Source organism: Plectropomus leopardus, chromosome 15 (genome assembly GCF_008729295.1).
Source record: "Plectropomus leopardus isolate mb chromosome 15, YSFRI_Pleo_2.0, whole genome shotgun sequence".
NCBI classification, from domain to species: Eukaryota; Metazoa; Chordata; class Actinopteri; order Perciformes; family Serranidae; genus Plectropomus; species Plectropomus leopardus.
This window is the reverse complement of record NC_056477.1, coordinates 11,730,290-11,740,316: the sequence shown is the minus strand read 5'-3', so window position 1 is coordinate 11,740,316 and position 10,027 is coordinate 11,730,290. Positions and strand designations below refer to the sequence as shown.

Here is a 10,027-nt window from a genome sequence, read left to right as displayed (position 1 = left end):
CTAAGGACTGCAATTCCATCGAGCCTAGTTCATTTCAGTCATCCGCTCAGTGCACAGACGGGACAAGGAGAGCAATTTCAGCGCTGCTTATTTGTCAAAGCCCCCCAAAAAAACAGGCTAAAGTGAAAATGGTAAAGTACATGCGACAGCACAGCGAGCTGAAACCCGAAGAGGTGCTGTCGGAGTCTGATGCGTCCATGGACCAGCAGGATTTCGGAGAATTGTCCGACTATTCTTTCAGCGACGTTTTATACTCCAAATGTTCCGCAATGGACCAAATCGGCACTTTCATGAAGAACGTGCAAGTGCTGCTCGATGCGGCAAATTACATAGAAAATATCGAGAAGAACAACGGAAGTAAGTAAACACGGGCAGTAGGGGATATTAACACGTAATGCGCCGAGCAGACAACAATAGAGGCGAAGGCGACAAAAGACGCGCAGCGGACAGATGATCTGGCCCGACAGCAGCCAATGATATTTCACCTGCTACTGAAAAACTGTTGTCTGATCGACCTAACACTTGCAAAATACCAGCAATTGAAAAAGAGGTCGGGAAAATGCATATACTTTTAATTTAGGAAGCAAATGCATCGCCAGAGTCAGATTTTATGGCAACAATAGCCTTCAGCTAAATCATCATCTGCTCCCATTAAAGCTTCTGCAGAGACTTCAGTGAATGGGCTCAGCAAGATTGAATGTATTCATTATTTATATGTGCTTTAGGTTAATACAAGTACATATGTATGATGTTTGAAACCTGATTTCCTAATTTAACCTTTTATCCCCGTTTACCACAGCTTTTTTTAACGATGATTCCATTATGATCACGCATCCACTCAAAAAATATCGCATCCACGGAGCCTCTTGCATATTCAAACTGCGGTGTATATTTTATTTCCTCTAAACATTTCCAATTCAAAGCCCACCTATCATTTTCAGAAGCAGCAGCTGCTTCCTTGTATGTGTTGTTCACATGGTTTCCACATGGAACAAATTGTAAAGTTTTCATTGGTCGGCACACATGTTTCCAGCGCGAGAGTCACTGCGGAGAGCCAATCACGCGCAGGTTCAAGGCTGACGTCTTATGTTACTGGGATGAGGGGTTCATGGGAACTGTAGTCGTTTTAACAGTAAGAAAATTGTAGAAAAGAAATGTGTTTTAAATAAAACATAATTAAAAATTCTTTTGCTGTTAACATTTTCCAATAAGGGCCTCTTGTCTATTACACTCAGTTTTCTATGTTTTGGCTTCATGGATGTGCTGCCACATATCTAAATGTAATTCAGGATTCAGGTCAAATGAGGTCGCATCAATCATGCAAATCCATGCCCTCATGATGCATTTTGCTTGTAGCACATTTGTGGGAAAAAAACACATCTGAACAATATATTTAATCCTCTTGATCTGTTTCCATCACCAGAATGTGAGCATGGTTATGCTTCGACATATCCTGCAACCCAGACTGCACACCAACAGAAACAGCGTAAATTCAAGAACAGGAAATTGGACAATATTCACAATAGGTAGGTTAATGTCTTAAAAAGGTCAATTTACATATAGATGCGACACTGTTTTGTCTTCATTGATATATGGATTAAAAAAGATATTTCATAGCCACTCTGATACATAATCACTATTATTAAAATAGTAAACATCATATCAGTATGGTGGTATAGAAGGATAATTCTACCATTGTAGAACTGGCTTGCAACTATTGGATTTGGTTTATACATAAAGATTGTATAATATGTTGTATTTCACATCATTAAGACTGTATAACAGTGTTGTTCATTTCAACAGGTCAGCACACAATGAACTGGAAAAGAATAGGTGAGTAAAAAAAGACTGAGGAGTTCATTTGTATGCACGTTTATGATAAACAGTCAGTACTTAGATGTGAAGATTGAACTGAGAGAGATGAAATGGGGACATGATGAAGATAGTGAAATTTTGTGACTGAGGGTAGTCATCCTTGATTTAATGCTATCTTACTTCAATCAATTTTCATTATACATGCGTAATAGGTTATCTGCAAAAGTCCCACAGAAGTGGAAAGAGACTAAATGTTCACAGCATTTTAACTGCTTTAGCAAATGAGGTATACAGGGAGTCTATCTCTAAAGCCAGCTGTCTCAAAATGGAGCTTCAAGCTGATAAACCACAAGCTTTCTCCATCCTGCCATGTTTGCATATCTCTGTGCATACCATTTCAACACGAGATGCACTGCCTATAAATCAGACTATTATCATCACATGACTTCAAAAAAGGCATTTTTATCATCAACAACTTGGAAATTCTTGTATTGTGTGCGACAGCAATGCACCTTTTGCAAGGCAAATAAGACGGGAGGTGTAATGCAGCCTCCTTAGCAGCAGCTTTGCTCCTGGAGGACATGCAGACATTTCCCCAGTCAGCAAATGGGAACCGTCTGTTTCCAGACAACAGGGCTCCTTCCTGAGAGGTTCTCGGCTGCAAACGTAACAGCAGCTTGCTTCTATAGCTCCGGGATGAGAGAGCAGGACACAAATGTCAGGATGCATTTATCCTAAAATTAAATGCCCAGTTAATCTTCGATAGCAAGCCATGTGTGTGAGAATCCTGGCTGTTTGAGAGATTCACTAAGTGATGCGAAAAATGGCATCTTCAGGAGCAAGCCTTTTTTTCCCCCACATTTTGGCTATTTTATTATTACAAAATGGTGGCCAATGCAGAGAGAGGAGATGACATCACATCTTGACCTACATTTTACTCAGTTATTTGAAAGAAGTGAGTGTCCTTTGCCAGTTTCTGCATTTGTTCAGATCACGGGCCCAGAGGCCTCAGTGGGTCAGAAACAGTATTGAGCAGACCTCAGCAGCTTTTCAATCTGGGACCAGACAGATCCATACAGACTTGTGAAGGAGTCAGATGGTGTGGCTAACTAGCAAAAAAGGATAAACAGATACATCAAATACCTTGACTGTTATTGTTTATCGCAGATGGATTAATGCTATCATAATTTCTATTGATCAGTAAATATCAAATAGCTGTTTGCCTTAACTATTATAACACTAATCAAATTAGATAAAGAGGAAATATTATGATCAGACTTGATCAAGACCAGTGCAGATGACAAAAGTAATGCATTGGTCTGGAAATGTATCCTTCTGTCTGTGTAATTGTTGTATAATGCACATTACTCTGTGTATGCTGTCTCTACAGAGAAACGACCTGTCTTATTTGTGTCTCCTCCCACAGACGAGCACATCTCCGCCTATGTCTGGAGAGGTTGAAGTCCCTCATCCCTCTGGGACCAGACTGCAGTCGGCACACCACACTGGGACTGCTCAACAAGGCCAAAGCACATATCAAGGTGTGTTAGCCCCCATGGTGTGGTGCCATCATGGGATTAAAGACTAAATTATGCTCCTTTTTGTGCTCTAAACTTATGACGTAGACATATTTACATACTGTTCAACCGATTTGTTTTTCTGACTGGTCAGGTTAATCTGTAAGGCCAGTTTGGGGAAGTAGCAATACCAGCATAACTGTCATCATGATGAAATCTGCTTTTTTCACAGCAGACTATGGGCTCACTTTGCTCAACTTTAGAAACATATGTGGACACGGATGGAGCCTTCTGTCCGTTCTCTGCATTCATTTTGTCTACATTGGTGTATATTTTCTAAAAGCTTATGATATGGACGAAATGTGCCACTGTAAATCGCGGGGAAGTTTAGCGTAGTTTAAGTGAGAAACGACTGTAGGAGATAATAAATATTTTTAAAAATGGTGGCAGGAACAAATCTGGAATATAGTGAAAATAATTCTTTGTCCACATGAATTTAACAGACTCAGACGCCAACTCCGTCTACAACTCTGCCCTCGTTAAAAAGGACATTATTATTATTATTACTTCTATTGGCTGTCTGTGCCATTATAAGGACGCGTGGAAGTATGAGGACATTGACGTTTACACTGTTTGAAACTGACAAATCTATTTTTGTATGTAAAGGGAGTATAAGTGGGCCTTACAGCAGCTAAATGAAATCAGCCATTGTTAATTTTATCATTAACTTGTGTTTTTACGACATTGACACTTCAAAATATCATCATTGAAAAAAGGCCTATTGTTTGCAATTTTGCATCATAAACGTATATCTATTTTGTGTATTATTTTAGATGAAAGCCTCTAATTAATATGTTAATTTATCTATTCTTACATAATTTCGTTTTACACTCGTAAAACGAAATTAAATTTGTGCAAATCATTCACATATACCTAGAAATAGAAGATATCTGGCTGCTCCCTTGGGAAAAAAAAGATTGATGTCATATTGACAGCAAATATAGATCTGCAGTACTACAGAGGGCGGCTTTGATGTACAAGGGAGGCTCCTAGCACTCATTTGATTCCTATGTGAGACCCAATGTGAATATGTTGTGATGTTTTACAAAAGCCTTACCAGTCAATAGACGGATCCTATATTTTTGTGTACTGTAGTGTCTTAGCTCTCACTCTTGGTGGCTGACAGTCTCTGGTTTCTTTTCTAGGTAAAGGCTGATCACAGTGGTTGCGGTCACAGTGCAGCTCCACTATCTACATAGGCAGCTCAATATTAAGCAAGGAAACTATAAAAGACGGAAAGGTCACAATGACGTCAGTGACAGCATTTAATTTGCATTGGAGCAGACTTTGGTGCCAGTTTTTATTTAAGTTAATGGAGCGACCATGGCAAGTCACACTATGACCCATCATATCTTTGTCGTTTCAACTTGGACTGAAAAATCCCTCCACAAAATAAAAAAAAAAACCCACATTACGTGATGTTGACTGACATGTTTCACCTAAATGAACATGTTCGTTTTCCTTGTCTTTAGTCTTCAAACAGATCCTAACTGTCAGTCAGCTACATATAATTCCACTAAAGCCTGTTTGCTCCAAAATAGCTACATCATGATACATGATGTAGCTATTTTGCCCATCACCTTTTATAGTTTCCCTGATTTTTTGCCTAAAATCCATATCGGCTTTGAAATTTTACAAATTCTTTGTTGTATCAGTTCAACAGACAGCGCTCCTTCTTGTTTTGTAATCATAGCTGACACGGCATAAACACAAGGAAAAAAGGAAAAGGGTCTGGATTTCTTTTCCTCTTAATTGAACTTTTAGGCCCAGTTTCACATCTATTATTGGAATTAAAGGGCACCTCACACATAATTCATTGAAATTTGAAGTTTAAATGAGATATTGTAGCGCAACACTGCAGTTGAAGGTTTTCCCCAGGTACTTCTATACAGTCAGTTTCCTCAGAACCATTAGATCAACTGCACTTTAAGCCACTTTGGCCTCAATATTAGGCTATTAAGTGCTTGGTTATGTCAGTTTTTCTTCCTCATTTAACAAATCTCCCATTGGCAGTTAATAGGACTGCCCTTTGTGGGATTTTAAGCCTCGTTGAGTCTTTGATTAGGTCATGTGTCTTTCACCACTGACCATTAGTCTTAAGAGCACCAGATCTGTCCTGGTGGTGAGAACTGCCTGCCTGAATGGGCCACTGAGTATGTCTGAACTGCACAAATGATGCTGTAGCCTCAAAGCATCTACACGTTGGCTTCCCCGATGACTACAGTCTAAGCCAGATAAGGTTTTTTGGTGGGGAAATATTGGATTTTCTTAAGCTCAGTCTGTGCAGTCTCCAGCGGTGAGAAGCAGTTGAGGGAAAAATGCAATATGAAAGCAAACCTGGCAACAATCTGTGGGAGTTTATTACAGTGTGGGGTAATGGATAAAGTACTTACTGTGTGATGTTAGCTGTTGACTTTGGACTTGCTTGTTTAAAGTCCAGGAAATGTGGCCCCTGAATGCTGCTGTGGTGTATTTCTGGAACCGCAGGTTGTGTAGGAGAATAAAAGGGTGGAGCAGGTGCAGGCAGCATGACACTCACGACTGCAGGAAGCAAAAAAAACCTGTATTGTGCGACAGGAAAAGCATAAAGAATTGCTATTCTTGCTTGCATCACTGTACCAAAGTCCATTCAAAAAAACTGCCATTTCACAGCATTTTTGTTGTTGGAAGCGTACAAGCCTCTTCAGACATCACTCTGAGCCTCCATGCAAATATCTCTCAGATGAAATGTAATTTAGAGAATCAACATGGGGGACATCAGAGGAACTGAACCACGCATGGCAACTGATACAATACAGCATGTGTTATTGTGAAGGGCTTGAATGGCTTTTTTCTATTTAATTTCACTGATTTGTGAAATATCCAAACTCAGTATCCTTTTCACAAATATCATCTCTACAAGTCAGCCATTTCTGCAACTTGCAATTAGTCTTTATTCGTATTAATAGTAGTACAGACATCACGAGTTGTTTTTCACACCAGCATTAAATCTTGTTCAACAACTGGCTTGCTTACAAATGTTAGCACTTATTACTATGCCACTGCAGTAGCATGAAACCATTTTTTTATTTATGACACGATCAGATGTGATGACTGGTGTGAAGTGATTGGGTTATGAGGTTCAAAGTGTATCTTCAGGACTTTGTGAGCTTAAGCAGACATACTCATAGTGAGCAGTACACAGGCTTTATTTAAAATGACTGTTGACGTCACACATGCACCCAAATCAACATCAAAGCCGGGGAACTTTGAACCAACAAATTCGAGCCAAGAAGGCAAAGAATTAACGTTTCTGCCAAACGCAGGACGAGGTGACCTTTATACTCATTTAAAGCAATTACTCTGACTGCTGCATCCAGTCATCTTTCACTTATATCCACCTCAGTGAGACACAAGCTATCCCTCTAGAATCCAACCGGCAACTTGGTGTCCTTATGTGTTGAATATTTCATTAGGAGGCACAGGGGGCGTCACATTTGACAGCAGCAACGACATATTAACATCACATCACTGCACACATGACAAGTTCACCATCCCCTCATGCATATAGTATGTTGATCATGAGAAACACAGAGAGAGGTGTTGTCATAACTGTGTGATTTAATGCTAAATAATTCATGGTAATACCAAATGTGGCACATTTGATCCGCACACACTGATTGTCGTTATTATCTTTCTACACAACAATGCAATTAACTCTTCTGCATTTCCCTGTTATTCAGAAACTTGAAGAAGTGGACCGGAGGAGTCTGCACCAGCTGGAGACCTTAGAGAGGGAGCAGAGGCACCTGCAGAGGCAGCTAGCCCAGCTGCAGACTCACGGAGATAGAGAGAGGATTCGTACGGACAGCTTGGGCTCCCGCATGGACTCTGACCGCTCAGAGTCCGACAGAGGTGAGTGTCCAAATCAGATCCAAGAGCAAACTTTATAGCAGGGGTCGACCGATTTAGGGGCCAATATCGATACGGATGTTTAGTAGTTAGTGAGACCAAAAGTGAGTAAAAATTTAAATTGAAAATTTGTAAATAAAAATAGCACCCTTAGGCTTTAAAAATTAAAAGCTCCTCCCATGCTGACACTTTCTTTGCATTTTTTAATTAATTTATTTTATCGGCAAACATGAACATAACACACAGATACAGATTATCGGCAAAATACCAATTATCGGCTCCAATAATCAGGCCAAACTGCTAATCTGTCGACCCATGCCAGTGTTTGTCAGCATTAGGGAAGCACAATTTCAAAAATTTTGGACTTGTATTATTCAGAAAATTAATCTGTCATTATTTGTGTTTGTTGTTGTTGTTTTTGAGCAGAGGAGATTGAAGTAGATGTGGAAAGCACTGAGTTCTCCCATGGAGAAATGGACAGTGTAAGCACCAGTGGTGCAAGTGACCTGGACGACCACAGCAGCCGGCAGAGCTCAGCCAGTGATGAGGGCTACTCTACATGCAGTCTAAAACTGGCCTTCTCTGCTTAAAAGCACCAGCCTATACTTTAACTCCAGCTGCAGTCTTTATGGCTTTCTCCTTTCAAAGTACCAGCCTACAGCTCCAATCCCCCTTTGCAGTTTTAGGTTAACTGTCTTCACAAGAAGAACCAGCCTCAATCCCACCTTTACCTGACAAATGAAACATCTACTCCACCCTAAAAACCAGCCTTAAGTTCAACTCCGTCTAAAAGTTGTCTAAAAATGTCTCCTTCAAAAAGCCAAGGGGCCCCTCTACATTGCAAACATTTTACACAGCAGCCTCAAATTGAACTCATCTGGCAATATACAGTTTCCTCATGTAAAAGAGTTGACTTAACCAATCACCTGAATGTCCATTTACCCATTACCAGCCAAAATCAACCATACCTGCACTCAGTACTGACCCATGATCGCACCAGTGTCCAACACTGAAGGGGAAACTACCTAGTCAAGTTGATCCTCTGAAACCAGCAAAAACATTAAAATCCCAATACCAGCTAGAAGCTCACCATTGGGACTGCTTGCTCCATTTGCCTTGTAAAAACATTCCCCCTTTTCTTTGGATCATCTATCCAGACGACACTTCTTGTCAGTGTACAAGCCAGTGGCAAGGGCTACAATGTCTGCATTCCAAAATGTTCATTACACTCCGAAAACCTCTGCATCAGGACCCACAACCATCACCCATCCACGTGGCGTCCCTTTTCTCGGCTGAAATACAGTCGTATCCAAACAGGTGGTGTCATCCACCGTTAATATTCTAATTTATTTGCATACAATTATAGTATTTATTTTTGGTATATTTAATTTTACTGTAGCTAGGTCTCAGTCATGCTTGAATGAAAAAAGAAACCTGTTAAAATGAATATTTTTCATTGTTTTTTCTTTTACACAAAATTACCCCACCCATGCATATGCAGTGCTAAAGGTTTGATGCATTACTCAGTTTTGTTGAAAGAATGACATGCCTCTTTCACACTGTGCTCAAATTCAGTTTATTTAGACAGTAATAAGCTATCCCGCACTTGTCCAAGCACAAGGCTGAAAAGCAATAAAGCGTCTAGTTTTATCATATCTTTGATGTTGGCTGTGTTTAGCATACTATTCTGTCCGTCCAACACCAAAATGCGGTTTGCTAGTTTTTCCACTTGCTCCAGTAGTGGTATCAGTTTTAATATTCAGCGGTAAAAATGATTGTAATTGATTTTTAAAAAAGCTATGGTGCATGTGTATTGAATGTAGCTTGTCTAATCATGTTGTACTGTGCTTTGGATTGACAAGTCTTTAAAGAAAATGTCTGTAGCATGGTATATAAACACTACAGAATACTAATTTTGGTTTATACTTCAACGTTTAATACTGTATCTTTTTGTATTGTAGCAGAAAAAGAACAATTCTTTGAAATTTGGAGACTTCCCATTAATTATTCAACGTATATTTGACAAACAGAATTGCACTGCTGACCTGTTAGAATCCATGAAACCAAATAAGACATTTCAATACGACCATTTATCTGCATTTTTCTGGTCCAAGTCCTAAGGAGATCACCACCAAATTGTGTCTTAACATGGGTATATGACTCTTGCACAAAGTTCCTTGTTACAGGTCTCCCCCCCCCCCCCCCCACCCCCCCCAAAACCTGTTTGGGAAACTATAAAATGCACTATGAAAAAGACTTTTGTTAAGGAAGTATGTCAAAGCACACACCAGAATGTTTTCTCTCGTGCTTAATCAGCCATCCAAGGTGACTTTTTTGCAAAACGTGCTGCTGGTTCCCTGCTAGTACTTTGTTACAGTTCCTGATAACTGTCCCTGGAATCTTAATAAACCTCTACCACCCAGACATAAATCAATTTTGTCTTTTTTTGTTTGGTAAGCCTACCAATTTGTTTAAACAATCAACTTGGGTATCTTGTTTTAGACTGACACATATCACATATAAATCAATCAGCTCTGCAGTTGAAACTATGCATTAAGCCTCTTGAACTAGCAAAGTCCAACATGTCAAACATTAAAAAAAAACTACTGTGACTTTTGTGAAAATGATTGTAATAACAGTTGCAGCATGCTGCGCGATTTATTAATAATGGTACATGTCTTTACTGCCACCTACAGGACCTGACAGCCACAATGAAAATATATTGAAATTGCAGCTAAAATGAG

The 10,027-nt window shown here is 39.7% G+C and overlaps 1 protein-coding gene across 1 annotated transcript; it reads left to right on the top strand.

The window, feature by feature from the left end:
* Nucleotides 1-9,963, top strand: LOC121954531 (max-interacting protein 1-like). Its single transcript, XM_042502087.1, has 6 exons — nucleotides 1-357; nucleotides 1,424-1,526; nucleotides 1,804-1,833; nucleotides 3,242-3,356; nucleotides 7,115-7,286; nucleotides 7,710-9,963. The coding sequence occupies exons 1-6, from the start codon at nucleotides 129-131 to the stop codon at nucleotides 7,871-7,873; spliced, it is 813 nt and encodes a 270-aa protein (XP_042358021.1). The 5' UTR covers nucleotides 1-128; the 3' UTR covers nucleotides 7,874-9,963.
* The last annotated feature ends 64 nt before the right edge of the window (nucleotides 9,964-10,027 follow it).

What these genes read in the sequence shown, in the direction of transcription:
- LOC121954531 (XM_042502087.1), top strand. Translation starts at nt 129, where the DNA reads ATGGTAAAGTACATGCGACAGCACAGCGAGCTGAAACCCGAAGAGGTG. An exon ending in TATCGAGAAGAACAACGGAA is followed by an intron (nt 358 to 1,423) that starts GTAAGTAAACAC and finishes TTCCATCACCAG; the next exon opens with AATGTGAGCATGGTTATGCT. An exon ending in TTGGACAATATTCACAATAG is followed by an intron (nt 1,527 to 1,803) that starts GTAGGTTAATGT and finishes TCATTTCAACAG; the next exon opens with GTCAGCACACAATGAACTGG.